The sequence below is a fragment of the Salvelinus sp. IW2-2015 genome, unplaced genomic scaffold, assembly GCF_002910315.2.
Source record: "Salvelinus sp. IW2-2015 unplaced genomic scaffold, ASM291031v2 Un_scaffold1438, whole genome shotgun sequence".
Taxonomy (NCBI): Eukaryota; Metazoa; Chordata; class Actinopteri; order Salmoniformes; family Salmonidae; genus Salvelinus; species Salvelinus sp. IW2-2015.
This window is the reverse complement of record NW_019942908.1, coordinates 31,725-50,453: the sequence shown is the minus strand read 5'-3', so window position 1 is coordinate 50,453 and position 18,729 is coordinate 31,725. Positions and strand designations below refer to the sequence as shown.

Sequence of the window (18,729 nt, the reverse complement as noted above, 5' to 3'; positions counted from 1 at the left end):
CTGGCCCAGGGACTTATGGTAACCCTTTAGTAGGGTTACGCCACTAAATACAGATTCCACATCTTCTGATTTGCAGTTCACAACAGAGAGCATGTGTTGGTTGAGTGTTGTGAAAGACACTCTTGTCTGTGGTCCCCCCCCTCCACCCTCCAGCCACAACAACCCTCTCTCTGTCCTCCAGCCCTAGCTGTGGTCCCCCCCTCCTCCCTCCAGCCACAACAACCCTCTCTGTCCTCCAGCCCTAGCTGTGGTTTGGAGGACATGGGCCACTGACCGCCAGGAAACACACACTATCTTACACACAATCATGAAGAGATGGCGAGAGGATCAGGGGCCTACTTGGAAGCTGAAGATAGAGCAGTGATTTAGAGAGAAAGCAGACAGAGGGGGGTAGAGGAGGATGAAGGAGGAGAGGAACAGAGGTCTTTCTGTCGGTGGAGTTCCGATCCCATGTCACTCAGCAAACGGAAGCTCCCCACAGTGTGTGCTAAAACGACAGATAAGTCACACACACACTAGGCCCTCTGTGCCACCCTGCACAGAGCTGTGTGTTGTTGTTTTTCAGGCTGTAAGGTTTTTGAAATGGGTGAAGACACTCACCTGCTGTTTAGATTCACACCAGATTACAGATTGCACACACTCCTATCTGTCTCGCTCTGTTGCCCCTCTTGTTAATTCTTTCTCTCTCAGATCATATCTTTGGCCGTGGTCCCAGTTCAGCATTACTCAGGAGTGTCACAGTGACAGCGTGATAATTAAGTTGCCTGGGTGTTGTTTGGAGCCTTTTATGATAACGGGCTTTTACTAGTTGACTGAGAACACACAACAACAGAATGACGCTCTGCTCCCAGCTGCCACTTCGTGTCATATGATTGTAGTGAAACTAAAGTGTGTGTGTGTGGACGGACTGATTTAAAGTCCGCCTGTGAAATCTCTTTCTGTCTTCGGTTTTCTCTCTCACTGTCATACCCTTCATTTACAGGCTTCATTTTCCTACTCATGGAGAGAAATGAGTAGCCTAGTTGTCTGTCTCTTGTGTGTGTTCGTTCATACGGTACGTAGGCTAGTAGCCCCACTAGGCCGTGCTGAAGCCAGGGGATCAGAGTATTAAGTCTGCCCCACACAGGGCTCTCTACACGTGGTAGAACACCAGACGCTGTCAGCACATCCCAGTGCCCTTGGAAAGAATGGACAGACAGACAGGACCTAAGGAAGACCCAGCTAGGGTAGAAAGTAAAACGTTTTTTTAATGCAATAAAAATAGCACTTTTTTTAAGACTTAGTGCTGTCCTGTCCCCTGCAGCCAGTCTAACAGCCAGTCTTTATAACAGCCAGTCTGTTGTGTAATGGTGTTATTGACTGTGTGTTTCAGCCCCTGAGGACTGTGGGTACTGAGGGCAGCAGCCATGTCCGGCTCCTACGATGACTCCATGGTCGACGTCTCCAGTGACAGCTTCTGGGAGGTGAGACCGTAGACAACATACAGTATAACACACACACTGAAAAACATACAATTAACAAACATACGTCATTATATGATATGCACGTAGCTGTACACTCAACTCCCACCCTGCCACACACACACACACACACACACACCCTCTCACCTGCCCACCCCCCCATAACTCCAAGTATCTCTCCCTCCCTCCCTCTCTCTCCCTTCCTCTCTCTCACCCAGGTGGGGAACTACAAGCGAACAGTGAGGCGGGTGGACGATGGCAGTCGCCTGTGTAACGACCTGATGAACTGTCTCCATGAGCGTGCGCGCATCGAGAAGTCCTACGCACAGCAGCTCACAGAGTGGTCCAAACGCTGGAGACAGCTTATAGAGAAAGGTAGGCACACACACACTTCAGTGGTCCAAGCACTGAAGACAGGTGTGTGTGTGTCTGTTCCACTCCTTCACCCCTCTGTTCCCTTCACCCCTCTGGACTCTCAGTACTGCACTCTCCATCACCGTAAGCATGCATGTGTGTGTTATCTAATCATGTGCATCCCCAGGACCTCAGTACGGGACCCTGGAGCGGGCGTGGGGTGCCCTGTGCACGGAGGCGGAGAAGGTGAGCGAGCTCCACATGGAGGTGAAGGCGGCGCTGATGGGGGAGGACTTTGAGAAGCTCAAGGTGTGGCAGAGYGACTACTACCACAAACAGATGATCGGAGGCTTCAAGGAGACCAAGGAGGCTGACGACGGCTTCCGCAAGGCCCAGAAACCCTGGGCCAAGAAACTGAAAGAGGTTGGGGAGTCATACAGACACACACACGCAGACAATACACACACACAGCACGCAGAGAATATATATATATATATATACACACACACGCAGACAATACACACACAAACACGCAGACAATACACACACAGAGAATATATATATATATATATATGTATATACACACGCACACAGAGAAAATACGCATGCGCAGACAATACACACACGCGAGCAGACAATACACACACGCGAGCAGACAATACACACACGCGAGCAGACAATACACACACGCGAGCAGACAATACTCACACACGCGCACACGCAAGCAGACAATACACACACGTGCAGACAATACACATGTGAGCAGACAATACACACACACACACACACGCACGCGCGAGCACACAGGCATGCACCACAAAGCACATGCACACACAATACACATACACACACCATCATGAAATGAGGTTAGATGTGGATTCAGAGTGACAAGCTAGCACACACACAAGAACACAGAACCAACAAGCTCAGATGTAAAGAAACACACATACAGTCATGGACAAAAGTTTTGAGAATGACACAAATATTAATTTCCACAAAGTTTGCTGCTTCAGTGTCTTTAGATATTTTTGTCAGATGTTACTATGGAATACTGAAGTATAATTACAAGCATGTCATAAGTGTCAAAGGCTTTTATTGACAATTACATGAAGTTGATGCATAGAGTCAATATTTGCAGTGTTGACCCTTCTTTTTCAAGACCTCTGCAATCCGCCCTGGCATGATGTCAATTAACTTCTGGGCCACATCCTGACTGATGGCAGCTCATTCTTGCATAATCAATGCTTGGAGTTTGTCTGAATTTGTGGGTTTTTGTTTGTCCACCCGCCTCTTGAGGATTGACCACAAGTTCTCAATGGGATTAAGGTCTGGGGAYTTTCCTGGCCATGGARCCAAAATATCYATGTTTTGTTCCCCGAGCCACTTAGTTATCACTTTTGCCTTATGGCAAGGTGCTCCATCATGCTGGAAAAGGCATTGTTCATCACCAAACTGTTCCTGGATGGTTGGGAGAAGTTGCTCTCGGAGGATGTGTTGGTACCATTCTTTATTCATGGCTGTGTTCTTAGGCAAAATTGTGAGTGAGCCCACTCCCTTGGCTGAGAAGCAACCCCACACATGAATGGTCTCAGGATGCTTTACTGTTGGCATGACACAGGACTGATGGTAGCCCTCACCTTGTCTTCTCCGGACAAGATTTTTTCCGGCTGCCCCAACAATCGGAATGGGGATTCATCAGACTTTACCCCAGTCCTCAGCAGTCCAATCCCTGTACCTTTTGCAGAATATCAGTCTGTCCCTGATGTTTTTCCTGGAGAGAAGTGGCTTCTTTGCTGCCCTTCTCGACACCAGGCCATCCTACAAAAGTCTTTGCCTCACCTTGCGTGCAGATGCACTCACACCTGCCTGCTGCCATTCCCGAGCAAGCACTGTACTGGTGGTGCCTTGATCCTGCAGCTGAATCAACTTTAGGAGACGGTCCTGGCGCTTGCTGGACTTTCTTGGGCGCCCTGAAGGCTTCACAACAATTGAACTGCTCTCCTTGAAGTTCTTGATGATCCGATAAATGGTGGATTTAGGTGCAATCTTACTGGCAGCAATATCCTTGTCTGTGAAGCCCTTTTTGTGCAAAGCAATGATGACGGCACGTGTTTCCTTGCAGGTAACCATGGTTGACAGAGGAAGAACAATGATTCCAAGCACCACCCTCCTTTTGAAGCTTCCAGTCTGAGTTTGAATAACAATCAGCATGACAGAGTGATCTCCAGCCTTGTCCTCGTCAACACTCACACCTGTGTTAATGAGAGAATCACTGACATGATGTCAGCTGGTCCTTTTGTGTCAGGGCTGAAATGCAGTGGAAATGTTATTTGGGGATTCAGTTAATTTGCAATTCAAAGAGGGACTTTGCAATTAATTGCAATTCATCTGATCTCTCTTCATAACATTCTGGAGTATATGCAAATTGCCATTTAAACTGAGGCAGCAAACTTTGAAAATTAATATTTGTGTCATTCTCAAAGCTTTTGGCCACGACTATACATACACACACCAGCTTTACCCTGCATTTATCAGTCTGTTGATTTCTGCAATAACCACCACAATTATTCCTTTCACCCCTCAGTTCACTTGGACACATATCACTGACTCACTGCTTTCGCTGTTTGCAGCTCCTTCTCTCCTGTACTAGCTGCTATGCTGTACAACAAACAGGCCATTAGTGCTATCTATACAACGGTGGGTCTAATCCTGAATGCTGATTCGTTTAAACCACATTCCAGCCGGTGTCTGTCTAAGCAATAAGGCCCGAGGAGGTGTGGTATATGACCAATATACCACGGCTAAGGGCTGTTCTTAGAAACAACGCAATGCGGAATACCTGGACACAGCCCTTAGCCAATATATATTGGCCATATATCACAAACCCCCGAGGAGCCTTATTGCTATTATAAACTGGTTACTAACGTAATTAGAGCAGTAAAAATAAATGTTTTGTCATACACATGGTGTACAGTCTGATATACCATGGCTTTCAGCCAATCAGCATTCAGTGCTCGAACCACCCAGTTTATAATCCACAAGTTACCACCGGCTAAATCTATGATGTTATAATGCCTGTTTACTATGTTCCATCTGACTGCGCAATCAACTGTCTCATCAGCCCAGCCTGGCAATTTATCAACTAGATCTCCACTTTAAAAAGCATCTAGACATTATCTCACATTTTGTTTGAGACTAACATTTCATTTTCTATATAAACTGGCTATTTCATTAGTGTTGGCCATTCATAGGAAGCAGTGGCGTGTAACTTTACACTGGCCACAGGCAGCTGCTGAGAAAGGGAATGCCATTGTGTGTCGAACTGGCACTCAGTTTCTCTGCGGTGCCTTGATTTGTTATGGTGTGGGAAATACACTGGGCTGCTCTGCTGTGCTTTTGGCCAGTAGTAGTGCAGATGAACACACTCCTACTTGCACAAACCAACACACACACACACTCAAATGATGTCTGATGTCACTTCTCCTTTGACCTGGGAGTTCTGGAACAGTCTGTAGTTTGAGTTTGTAGTGTACCAGTTTCACAATCTGAGTCTTCCTGGCTGGTGTGTGTGTGTGAGAGAGAGAGATATGTCACAATAAGCCTCTTCCTGTTGTTGTCATTGGGCGGTGACGGATTAGTACAGTTATGTGTGTGTTGGGTCAAGGAGGTAATTCATGTACTTGAGGGCCAGACAGTGAGCCAATAGAGAGAGAGGAGATGGAAACGGGCTAACTGTCTTGTCTTAAAAGAAGCGGGTGGAATGGCCTTGTCTACCGCACGCGCACACTCATGTTTCATTCTTGTCACATACACACACAAACAATAACACTGATAGAACACATTCCATATTTAAAATCTCACACTCCACCTTGCTCTATCTTTCTCTCACAGACAGACAGACAGACAGACAGACAGACAGACAGACAGACAGACAGACAGACAGACAGACAGCTTCCGTTCTATGATATAATTAGAGCCAATGGCAGACAGGCTGTTCCCTCTGTTCTTTGGCTATGTGGCCTTTATCAGAGATCCCATGATAAATGGGAGAAGAACGTTGCTGCCACTCTGGCCCTGTCCCAAACAACAGGAACTAATGGCCTTGTCCCCTTCTCTCATTCCCTTCTCTCATTCCCTCTTTCCATTTGTTGTAGATTGAATCAAAACCCAGCTGTTAGGTAGACAGGTTTTGCCAATCGCCAGAGTTTTTCCTAAGTCTATTTTAGTTTCCACCTCTTTGTTTACCAGAGTCTGAATTGGGTGCTTAGTCTTTGACTTTCATTATCGTATTATTTTGTTACCTTGACTTAATCAAGGTATTCTCTTGCCTTTCAAAGACCCCCCGTCACCATTCCTCTCACCTTTATTCTTTTGAAAAAGCATTGTTCCTTAGCAGTGTCAGCCCAGCCAATAATTGCTTATGGACCCCAAAAGGCTAGATCTGGTCTTGTTCCTAAGCTTGTGTTTACCACTGTAAGGGTGGAATCATATTGAATAGTCACTTAGCTACTGCGCCATGCTAACTTGGTTATCCATTAGCTACATAAGCATGATGTTAACCGCTGTACCTTACCTTCTCTGTGCCATATGGCAGATGGAGACGATGAAGAAGGCGTACCACGGGGCCTGTAAGGAAGAGAAGCTGGCCACCAGCCGGGAGAACAACAGCAAGCTGGAGAACAACAGCAACTCTGAGGCCCAGAAGAAAATGCAGGACAAGGTGGAGAAGTGCCAGCAGGAGATGGAGAAGGTAGGGATGGGGGTGGGAGGGGAGGGGGGGTTACACTGGTGTTAATTCATCTCTGTGTGGACATGTGTTTTATGTCTATGTTGTGTGTCATGGCTGGAATGTGACCATTTGAGTATCCTGACAATATGGAGCAAATGTTTCAGCTCRGTGTGTCCGTGTGTGTGTGCTTCCCTGTATGATCCTCTGGGTTCCAGACTAAGGAGCGCTATGAGAAGTCTCTGGAGGAGCTGGACAAGGTGACWCCCCAGTACATGGAGAACATGGAGCAGGTGTTTGAACAATGGCAGCAGTTTGAGGACAAACGCATCACCTTCTTCAAAGCACTTCTGCTGGAAGTCAAGCATCACCTCGACCTCTCCACTAATCACAAGTAAGACTCCTCCGCCTCTCCACCAATCACAAGTAGGCTATGATACCTCTCCACCAATCACAAGTAGGCTGTGACACCTCCATCAATCACAAGTAGGCTAAGACACCTCCACCAATAATGAGGAAGACCTCTCCATATCAATTCCAAATGGACCCCTAGCCTCTGCATCCTAACCTTCATAGCTTTATTTGCCTTCTGATTGGCTGCTTTTCAATCCACTTGTATCTACAGGAGTGGTTAGGGAGTAGGGGATATGTTGGATGGTTGGATGTTGATACATGGTTCACCATCCATCATTAGGGAAATGCTGATGTACCCTCTCGCTCCCTTTCTCTCGCTCTTTCTCTCGCTCTCCTGTCTTCCTCTTCTCTCCCTCTCTAGATTCCAGACAGTCTACCACACGTTGGAGGACACTATCTCTGCTGCTGATGCTGAGGAGGACCTCAAGTGGTTCCGCTCCAACCACGGTCCTGGCATGCCCATGAACTGGCCCCAGTTTGAGGTACGGGGATGAGTGAAAAGGATGGGAGAGGAATGGGAGAGCGAGATGGGTTTAGCTCCAATGAACTGGCCCCGGTTTGAGGTACGGGGAGAGGGAGAAGGATGGGAGAGGAATGGGAGAGAGAGAGGGGTTTAGCTCCAATGAACTGGCCCCAGTTTGAGGTACATGTATTGAGGAAATGAGAGATGGGAGAGAGAGAGTGGCTCAGTGTCCGTGAACGGTTCTGAGTTTGAGGTACATGGTGAGGCAGAGAAGTTATTACATTGGTATTAATAACTCAACAAGATTTATGACTCTGTGGAAAGATTCCATTGGAACTACTCTTCCCACTCCGCCATTTCTCCCTCTAGGTCAGGGGTGTCTAAGTAATTTTGCCCGGGGGGCTGCATTCTGTCTTCGAGGTCCTAAGGGTTGCGCTGAAAATGCTATTTCCATGTCATCAGAATTTTCAAAAAATAGTCCCCAATTAGATCTGTTGCGGTGCCCGTATTACCGCCACACCAGCGGTCACAAGTCATGAAGGCAGTCAAATTCCACGTGATCGTTTAGTCACGGTAATAAGGATCTCCAAGCTCTGATGCTGCTATTGGCATTAGTAGCCTACCAAACTTGCTAACTGCCTGGTACTCAGCACTCTATTGTCCATCTAATCACTCTGACATCAATGCAAATGTAATAACAAATCGAATCAAACACTTAATGAGAGCTCATGCTGCGCAACATTTCAATAGGCTATGCAATTGCGAGAAAACAGTGATGACCTCTACTAAAAAGAGGAGACTTACCTTTCTATAGGCTAGGCCTACTATATTAATTTTTTAACTTTCCTAATATTAAGCACATTGCTTATATTTACAACAGGAGTATAGCCTACCTGGCTGGCAGGAAAATAAACCACGGGAAAAGTGTCCTCCATTCCCTATTTAAGTGCATAGATGACATGTATTTGTTTCCGCTGCCCCTGTTTCGATACAGGTGAATGATAATGGTCCATTCTAAATCAAAACAAATTTCACACACACATTATTTAGTATATGTAAAGACAAGATTAAATCAAGAATAGTCTGATGGGTGACAATATTAGCTTTTGAATTATATATTATCACTTGTGAATGATGCCCAGCATAATAAACAATGCCTTTTTTTGTGGCTTTTTCATAGTCACACACCTCATGTAGCCTATATGTTTTAATAAGGTTTGTATCACAGCTAAAGTGGCCAAATAACTTCTTTAAAATTAAGCACATTAATCAGCTTTACAAAGAGTGTAGAGCCTAAACGGTATACATAAGCAGCGATTGAGTTTCAAGTTTTGTAAAGATAATTTTCACCATAAAAATGCACCTTTATAATAAAAGCATTACATGCATAATTGCATTTGCTGTCACTTTTGATAATCGTGTTTTCCCGCTAATGGAACATTTACGCTTATTGCTTACTACCATGTGCACATTTTTTGTGCTTATAATGTGAAGAAATAGCTAATAGTTTATCAACATTTTAAGCTAAATGTTCTGATCTGTTGTGTCAGTCACATTGTGTAAAAAAAAGTAATTTTTAATGCTAGTGGTTGTATTAATTTGGGATCTAGCGCATCCCACAACTGTCCCAGACTATGTTTGGAATATTTATTTCTCGCATAGAATAGGTCAAAATTTGTACTATGGGGGATAGTAGATTGACATAGGCTAGTGCTTTTGCTGTTCGTTAGGCCTACTCATCTTGTTGGCTGACGAAAAGTAAATGTGGACAGTTCCAATATCTTCAATATGCACTTCGGAATTGGATAAGGATGCGCGCTGTTGTGTCCCCCATGTGTCTTTCTTCACTTGTAGCCTCTGAGAAAGAACCGATCACATGATGGAGCGCGCAGCCCTCCGGGAGAAGGGCACAACGCAAAAGGCATGGATTGTTTTGGGGTGCATTACGGCCACACACGGGATGCTGCCATAAAATTCTATGCATTATCAAGTGCTTGTCAAATTGTGAATGAGTGGCTGATGTAGTGTGTACAGCCTGCGCTAAAAACAAAGCAGCACTCATACCTTTCGAGTGACATTTTTCAAATCATCATTAGTCGCGTCATGTGACCTTACAATGTATTTAAAAATCAAAACGTATAGCCCAACATTTGTAGAACTAAAGTTACATAAATAATAACTAAATTAAGCATATAGGAATACCTGTTTCTTTGTTAACAGCTCCACACAGAATAGCCGCATGTGCGTACTCCCTCATCGCTTGGAGAAAATATCCTTTCTATTTTATACAGCTTTGTTCAATTGTATTCTTCATACTATTAAATAATGCCATGGAATTCTAAGCAAATCTTGTCTGCTAAATGAACTATTGTAGCCAACAGCCATTTGGCAAAGCCAGATCAGGAATTAACATATGGACAACTCAGAGTATGCTATTCTGTTAAACATTTTCTTCATATCATGCTTCTTTAGACCTGTCTAACATAAATAATAGTTTAATTGTGAAGGTGTAGGCTATATTACATGGGTTTATTATACTTTTAAAAATGTATATGTTCTGAAGGTCTGCATCAGTGGCTTGTAGGCTGTGTGTGGAAGCCAGGAGATGCTAAACGCGTTTATGTTAATTAACAGTCAATTACCATGAGACCGATAGTTATTTGCTTGACAATCACCGGCTGATGAAATTTCATGACAGCCACATCTACCCGTTTTTATTTTATTTATTTTTTATGCTCCCTGAATGTCTAGTGATTATTAGCGAGTTGGAAGGTCAAGAAACTATAAATATAGATCCATTATATTTTGTACACTGTTTCAATTTGGTTTTAGTCATTTTAAAGTACATTGAGTTTGTCAAGCCATTCGTCGAGTTGTACTTAAAGCTATAGTAAGGACATACTGGGACGTGTCGTACCACACAAAAGCCCATTGTGACAGTGTGCAATCTCCCCAGCATTTTTCTGTCATTTGATAGGACACACACACACACACAGACAGACACCAAACCTGTCTGTCAGGTTGTACCGAATACTGACTTGTCTTCAATGCGCAGATCGTAACCAAGCTCTATCCAAGAGGAAATGATAGCGCTGTCACAACATAAGGGCATGGAATATTATTTTGTTGGTGTCAAACCATGTGTCGTGTCTTTGGCTATGCCGGATTAATTGCTATGACATGCTATTCTATAAAATACTTTCTCCATAATTAATATCACCTGATTGAGCTAATCGGGTAAATGTAATTAACTAGAGAGTTGGGCACCACGAAAGAATATTTATAGAGCTGTTATCTTCCGAATAAACTCTTAAAGATTTAGCAATATTTTACATCAATAGCAGTCAACATCAATCGTCATCTTACTTCAGTCTCATATTCTGAAAGTTGTAAATTCTTGGTTATCTGCAAGAATCCTGGCTAACAAGTTCAATCAGCAATACAAAATTGGGTTTAATTATTTATTTACTAAATACCTAACTAATCACACAGAATCACACATACACAATTAAATCATAACTTGATTACAAATTGCCGTCATAAAGGAAAACGTCCCTAGCGGGCGGAACAGATATGACAGCTTGTTACACAAAGGAAAGGGGGCTGGGTTTTAGTGAAAGAGCGGGAGACTGGAACAGGGCCGAAGCTGTGCTATCGTAAATACAGTATCTTATGCATTCTAAATTACCGCCCATTTGGAAAAGGAAAATGCAATAAATATTTACTCTGAGCTGCGCTTCAGTAGGTTGGTGGTAGATAGAAGACCGTGTTGCCAAACCGAGTCCTCTGTCCTTTGAAGAATGTCTCTGGTGGTCACTGGATACGTTGTAGTAACGTCGTTGTGTAGTAGACGGGATACTCTGACTGTCCTTCCTAACCTGCGTTTGTAGCAGCTGTTGCTAACTCAACGGCTAGGAGGTATCACTTCTGAAGTGAATACGAGTTCAAAGTTCATACCATTCACAACCAAAGCTCATGCTGATGTTGGCTTAGTTCTGTAGTTATTACCTGAACCATTCTGACATGGGATCGTCACCCTCATATCCTCGGAACAGAAGGTTAAATCTTCGTCAATGGCTTATATAGTYYAGGGAGAGMYGTGTGTCTGAAAAGTTTATAACCCATGTCTCTTCACAGGGGCGGGCCACTGGTTGAGCAGAGGCCCAAACTTATGAAAACCCAAATCTCTCATTTGGAAGCTAAAATTACATTTAATCTCTTCACAAATAATTTCATATTCAAACATTTGAATTAAACAACAATTCCATGTGAATCCGATACCTCTGATGTTTAGACTTTCCACAGTAGAGTTTGTCATTCTATCATTGATGAGAATGTGTCAGAGGGCAACCGAACTGACATAATATACCTTAAGTACCACCGCATATGTTCAGTTGGTCGGATTACCAGAATTTAGTTCATTTCCTCCCAACTTCTGATGTTCCCAGAATCTCTATGTTAACCAAAGGGGCTTTCTAATGTCACATCAGTAGAGTAGGGAGAGGAACGGGGGAAAGAGGTATTTATGACTGTCATAAACCTACCCCCAGGCCAACGTCATGACACATGTTACAAAACAGAAGATAGAAAAGCAAGATATGGAAATATGTGCCCCCTGGTATGGATTGAGGAATACTGATTTTGCACCCGCTCTTATCCAGAGTTACTTAACGTAGGTTCATTCAGTAATTAAAAACAAGCATTTGAGTGAGGTAGAATCTCTTCAGAAATCGATGTTCGTAGTGCTAGAAGAAGAGCGTTTAAAAGGACCATAAAACAAACTCCACATCAACATAACACTAAATGAAGAGCAACGTTTATCACAAGACACCTCTTCATGATCACAGACTAACTGATACTGTGCTTAGATGTGTTCCTTTTGGATGTTAAAGCATTGTTATTTAAATGGCTGTTCTTTACTTGGAAATAATGCTCCTGTCTTGTCCACCCCCACCCACCCCTCCATTTGACAGAATGTGGACTGGTCCCGCTCCTCTAGGTCCAGAAGGTCCATTGTAGTGAGTTCTGCCTGGGAAGGACTATTCTATCACCGTGGTTCCTGGGGGGAGGGTTATTTACCTCACTCTCCGTCCTCTGTTTGCGTTTTCTGTGTGTGTGTGTGTTCGGTTTATGTGCCCATTCTGGCCCTCCTAATGCTTTACGAGGAGCACCTGAAAACACACAAGGAAGTGCGCACACACACACACACACACACGTCTGTCTGATGAATGGCCTCGTCACCACGTCTGTCGTGTATGACCCGTGTGGGGATGTGCGTGACTACTCCTCCCTTCCTCCCCCTGTCTCATCCTATGGATGTTTGTCTTCCTGGATGTCTGTATTCCAGAAGACTCCTTCTGTCATCGTTCCTCTATCTAACCTTTCACCCCGTGGTGACCTCTGACCTTGTCAGCCCCTGTGAACCCTGCAGGGGGTCACATGATGCCTGCCAGGTCGTGTGATATAATTTGACCCTCTGGCTTCACCAGTCAGGCCCTCAGACTGACCTTTGAACTTCGAGAACAACCCACTTGTTATATCTGTGGGAACAGGGAGTGGCTTGGGAAAACGTAGAACTATAAGGGAAATGTAACCTCTAGAGCTGTAGTAAGTCTAGGGCCCTTCTGAACACAGCCCCTATGTAACCTCTATAGAGCTGTAGTAAGTCTAGGGCCCTCCTGAACACAGCCCCTATGTAACCTCTAGAGCTGTAGTGAGTCTAGGGCCCTCCTGAACACAGCCCCTATGTAACCTCTAGAGCTGTAGTAAGTCTAGGGCCCTCCTGAACACAGCCCCTATGTAACCTCTAGAGCTGTAGTAAGTCTTAGGGCCTCCTGAACACAGCCCCTATGTAACCTTAGAGCTGTAGTAAGTCTAGGGCCCCTCCTGAAACAGCCCCTATGTAACCTCTATAGAGCTGTAGTAAGTCTAGGGCCCTTCTGAACACAGCCCCTATGTAACCTCTATAGAGCTGTAGTGAGTCTAGGGCCCTCCTGAACACAGCCCCTATGTAACCTCTATAGAGCTGTAGTGAGTCTAGGGCCTCCTGAACACAGCCCCTATGTAACCTCTAGAGCTGTAGTAAGTCTAGGGCCCTCCTGAACACAGCCCCTATGTAACCTCTAGAGCTGTAGTAAGTCTAGGGCCCTCCTGAACACAGCCCCTATGTAACCTCTAGAGCTGTAGTAAAGTCTAGGGGCCCTCCTGAACACAGCCCCTATGTAACCTCTAGAGCTGTAGTAAGTCTAGGGCCCTCCTGAACACAGCCCCTGTCCTTCTGTGGATAGAGTTGCAGTATTGGACTATGTTAAAGTGTGTGTGTCTCTCTGTGGGCCTGCATTGGGACAAGGTTCTCCTAATGTTGGGATGAGGTTCTATTGGCTTTGGTTGGGATGATGTTTTGATTCAAGCCCGCTCCTTAGCTTCTGGTGGAGGTTTGTGATGGCTCGGTGCTATGTCTGTCTTTATGGTGATGGATGTGTTTACCTTAACTATGCACACACGCATACACACACACACACACTGTTTCAGTACTCCACAGCCCTGGTCTTCAGTGTTTAGTCACAGCCTGAGAAACGTTTGCCTAACGTTACCTAGTGATTGTGTTAGTTAGAGCATCGGAACTTCCAATGAGTGTGCGCCTGGGTGTAAGTGTGTGCATTATTTCAATGCTTGTCCTTTGTGTAGTATTGTTGCTAAGATAAGCAGTTTTAGTTACTAATGTTTGAACATTGATGCTGAATCCGTTGAGCTGAGCATGTGACTCATGTTCATCTGTGTCCAAGGGTGCGTGACTCTAATCGTGTGTGTGTGTGTTGTGTGTGTGTGTGTGTGTGTGTGTGTGTGTGTGTGTGTGTGTGTGTGTGTGTGTGTGTGTGTGTGTGTGTGTTGTGTGTGTGTGTGTGTGTGGTGTGTGTGTGGTGTGTGTGTGTGTGTGTGTGTGTGTTGTGTGTGTGTGTCAGGACTGGTCCATAGATTTGAACCGTACACTGAGTCGGCGAGAGACTAAGAAGAAGCCCTCCGAGGGAGTCACCCTGACGGGCATCAGCCAAATGGAAGAGCAGCAGGCAGCCAAGAGCAGCAGCAGGTAACCACACACACACACACACACACACACACATACACACACACTGTCAGGAAGTGGGAAGACATTTCTCAAGGTGCAGTAGATAAACGTGTCGGAAGGCCAGTGAAAGAATGTAGCTTCCAATACTCTCTTACCACTGCTGCACACATTCCACACACCCCTTCCACATCTAAACAGCATAGTTAATGTTCCTACACACACAAGGCTCTCTGCCGCTGATCGGGAACGCTGGTAAAGCATTCCGGAGAAAAGCTCTTGGAATGACGTCTTCCACCACTGAGTTGTTGCCATGGTCACGGTAAACATTCCTGTAACAAGCCCTGAGAAAACAGAAGTGCCCCACTGACTGTAAAGGTTGCACACTGGTGAATTGACTCCAAACATGACCCACGGTGTGTGTAGGGTGGGTACTGGGGGAGTGTGTTAGTGGGCGCTGGAGGAGTGTGAGGGGAGTTAATGAGAGGAATGTGAGGCACGCAAGGCATTTGCCCTTTTGGTATCCATCAGATGTGCATATTGCCAAACATGGGTCTGCCTCGCCCTACTAGCATAAGAGACACGTACTCTGTCACGTCACTTCTACTGTATATTTGTGTCTACAGGGGTGAAGGTGAGTGTGTGTCGATCAAGATTAGTTGTACTTACAGTGGAAATTCATTTTCACAACTCACGAAAACACAAACGATAGACTGAACAAACAATGGCCATATAAGGAAAAGGGCTTAAGAGTGAAGTTCTTGTCTGGACCGAGGTACAACTTCACTCCTTCCTGTTCATGTTCATGCATTGAGATTTGGTCCACATTTCTGCGCTATAGCAAAATCAGAGATACAACCACTTCAAGGGATAGTAGATCTAGCTAGCTATCACCCTTAAAGGGATAGTACATCTATCAAGCTATCCCCCTTAAATTGATAGTTTACTGCTATATGGGCATTTTATAATTTGCTCACTTTAAAAGTTGTTTATCGGCAACTAACTATCGAGTATTACGCTATATATATATATATATATACATATCTCTGTCTCGGTCTGTCTGTCTCTATCTCTCTACAAAGAACACTTGTGCCTATCACCAAAAAGCAGGCTGATATTGGTCTGAGACCTAATATAACATCATTGAGAATGTGTGAACATCTTCTGTCTTTTTTTCTGACTTCTGTCAACCAAAGTTACATTGTTGCCACCGTTTGGTGTTTCAACTCCTCTGAGAGAGATGTGGTTATCTCAGAGAGCGTTGCGCCGTGACTGTCAATAAAGGTGTCCACAGTGCAGTGACGTTGGGATTGGACAGATGGCTACTACGTGCCATGGTCCAACTGCACTGTAAACATACGATGTACATACAACACTACAGTGGGTTCCTGGTTGAAGTTGTCTCTAAGCACAGGTCTAGGATCAGCTTACCTTCCCCAAATCCTAACCTTAATCATTAGGGGGAAATACAAAACTGACCGTAGATCAATGTCTAGGGTGACTTCATCATAATTCGTTCTCACAACAGAATAGTGTGGAATTCCGAATCTACCCCCAGCCTCTAACCCAAGGTACTTCTCTAGATAATATATATCTTTTTTTAAAGGTGTCGGTAATATGGTAATGCTTTGACCTAGCCAATCAGAGGGCAAAATGGAGCTATTGCCATATTGCTTATACCAATCTGACCCTCTCAGATCTACCTGAAGTGTCTAGGGAAATGGGCTATTATATGGGTCAAATTGGAATTCAGAATGAATTCCTGGTGAAGTGTGACCGTTTTCTCAACCCCAGAGCGTATCAGCTGGGAAAATACTGATAACATGCTAGTAAAAGCATCAGTGAGATTGTAGAAGAGGAATTGGTGAAGGTGTATACATGTTGTGTGAATGGGAAACTGACCATTTCTTATTTGTTAACTGAACATGCTTATTTTGTGACTGTCCTAGTGTCACGATGAATGTCTAAAAACCATACGTACCCAGCGTTGCCTCGTCAGTGTCCTCAGACTGGTCATGTGTTTTTTTCTCACAATGCTCATATGGTCTATTTGATTGGTTATGGTTGGAAGTGTCACTTGTGTACAAGTTGTGTGTCCGTTATGTCTTAAACCCTCATATCCGAAGGTTTTCGATTCAGCTTGTGGTATGTCACGAAGCTGTCTGGATTCAAGGTGTGTATGTGTAGGAGTATGTGTTTTGGGGTGTACGTGTGTGTGTGTCACAAATGCCTCTCTCCGTGTCTCCGTGTCGTCAGCCTGACTGTGCCCACTAGCACAGAGCCGGTGGGTTCGAACCCCTTCGAGGATGACGACGACGAGGATCTCCAGGGGACCGTGAAGGAACAGCCCACTGTCGTCAACAACAACAGCAGTCCGCTCAATGTCAAAAAAGTGGAGGAAGTGAAAACGTTGGTGAAAGAGAGACCCTCTCCCTCCTTTTCTTCCCTCTCTCCCTCTTCTTTTTTTTTCTCTCCCTCAGTCTTTGGGTGAATTTAGTATTTTAGTGTCACACAAGTGTTTCTCAGGGCTGCACATGTTTGTTCCAGCCAAGCACTAGCACACAGGGCTTGCTGATTAGTTGAGTAGTAGAACCAGGTGAGCTAGTGCTGGGCTAAAACAAAAATGTGCACCCCTGAGAAACACTTGAATAACACACTATTGAGGCACACCCTTCCTGTCCTCATCTTTATTTTTCCCTTCATTCTTTCCTGTTATTCTTCCTCTCTTTTCCATTACTTCTCTTTTATTCCTCTCCTCATCTATCCATGTCCCCTTCCTCTCCTCCCTTTGCCCTCTCTCCCTCTCTGTTGTCACCCCTCCTTTCTTTCTCTCTTTTTCTACCGCTCCCCTCCTCTCCCCTTTCTCCTTCCCTCTCCCTGGCTAGCGGCAGGCTGTGTTACGGTGCATGGGCTCTCAGTGAGCGATCACACCAAACCTACATTAGTCATCACTCCTAACAGTGCCAAGTCCTGCAGAGCATTCTTTCTGCGTGTATGTGTGTATTTTTCCTGTCMGTGTTTACTTTACAGTCAGATCTATTGCAAGTTGGAACCTAAAAATACAATTTCTATAGAATTTAGACTTTTAAACAAAAGGCTGTCTACAACTTAGTGAGGAAACCTATATTGGGTCCTGTTTTACATTAGGTCTGATATTGACTCAAGGCAGGACAGAGAAACTAGCACTCATAAAGTCAACGGTGTGTGTCYGTCTCTCTGGCGTAAAGCAGGAACTATMAGATGCCATAGGTGTRTGAGTGTACCAACTGCAAGAGTCTGACTGTAACCTGGCTTCAGAGAGCGTGTGTGCGTGAGGATGTGTGTGTGTTTCATGGGTTTTCTGACTGGGGAAGAAGGGTGTTTGTTCATCTGGGTACTGTACATCTACCTCTCTCTAGTGGTGGATGGGGTGAACTCCAACCATGCTTTTGTAATGTACTCGTGTCACTGTGTCATTGTGTTGCCTTGCCTTACCTGAGCACTCTGTCTGTGTGTCCACTCCAAGTGGTGTCAAAGCAAACTCACAAATCCATTCGCCAACWAAACCTCACAGCATTGGTTTCCTAAAAAGGCATGTTTTTCCCTCCATTGGCTGATTTGAGAGAGGAAGGGGGAATCTATAGTCTTTCAGTCTATGTATCCGGGCGGATTCGGAGATGCATTTGCTGGGTCTTCTACATGTTGTGCTGTACTCTACATTGGTGMTGTTGTTTTTATGCCCCCCTACCCCGGGCCCTATTAACTATTTTTGTTCCCGCTTCTCTCGCCTGGCATGCTGGATTGTCCAATCGGTGTGTGTGAGCAGGGCATGATTGACAAGTAACATTTTCAAATTTCCCTTATGTTGATTGCTGCCTCTGTGTCTGTTCAGCGCCAGCAGTGTGGAGAAGTCGCAAGAGTGGTCGGATGAGGAGACTGGGGTGAACCCGTTTTCCATTGAGGACGCCAACGGCGATGGGAACCCGTTTGAGGTGGAGCCGGCGTTCTCGGGGGTGTCTGTGGCCGTGCGTGCCCTCTACGACTACGAAGGACAGGAGCAGGATGAACTCAGCTTCAAAGCAGGTGTGTGTGTGTGTGTGTGTGTGTGTGTGTGTGTGAATACACGAAAGACTATGCAAGTTAAGAGACCCCTGCCCTCTCCCCCTATTCTCGAGTGCTGTCCTGTATGACTGCTAAGTGAAAGGACTGGATGTCTCCACCAGTCTTCTTTTACTTGCCATGTCCTGTCAGATCAGTTATCTATGACAAT

General features: G+C 44.9%; 1 protein-coding gene across 6 annotated transcripts in view; it reads left to right on the top strand.

Annotated features, from left to right (window-relative positions):
* pacsin2 (protein kinase C and casein kinase substrate in neurons 2) overlaps positions 1-18,729 on the top strand; it is a 35,479-nt gene that overhangs the window by 14,124 nt on the left and 2,626 nt on the right. For 3 of the 6 annotated variants that reach the window (XR_011475671.1, XM_024138289.2, XM_024138288.2), the window contains exons 2-11: positions 1,373-1,463; positions 1,679-1,835; positions 2,002-2,237; positions 6,409-6,564; positions 6,759-6,934; positions 7,316-7,436; positions 12,391-12,435; positions 14,380-14,504; positions 16,737-16,889; positions 18,352-18,542. Coding sequence is in view for 5 of the 6 variants with exons in the window: in XM_024138289.2 (XP_023994057.1) it covers positions 1,407-1,463; positions 1,679-1,835; positions 2,002-2,237; positions 6,409-6,564; positions 6,759-6,934; positions 7,316-7,436; positions 12,391-12,435; positions 14,380-14,504; positions 16,737-16,889; positions 18,352-18,542 (1,417 nt within the window). In the remaining variant the exon portion in view is untranslated. The remainder of the gene's footprint in view (positions 1-1,372; positions 1,464-1,678; positions 1,836-2,001; positions 2,238-6,408; positions 6,565-6,758; positions 6,935-7,315; positions 7,437-12,390; positions 12,436-14,379; positions 14,505-16,736; positions 16,890-18,351; positions 18,543-18,729) is intronic. The other 3 variants (XM_024138290.2, XM_024138291.2, XM_024138292.2) reach the window with 3 other exon arrangements.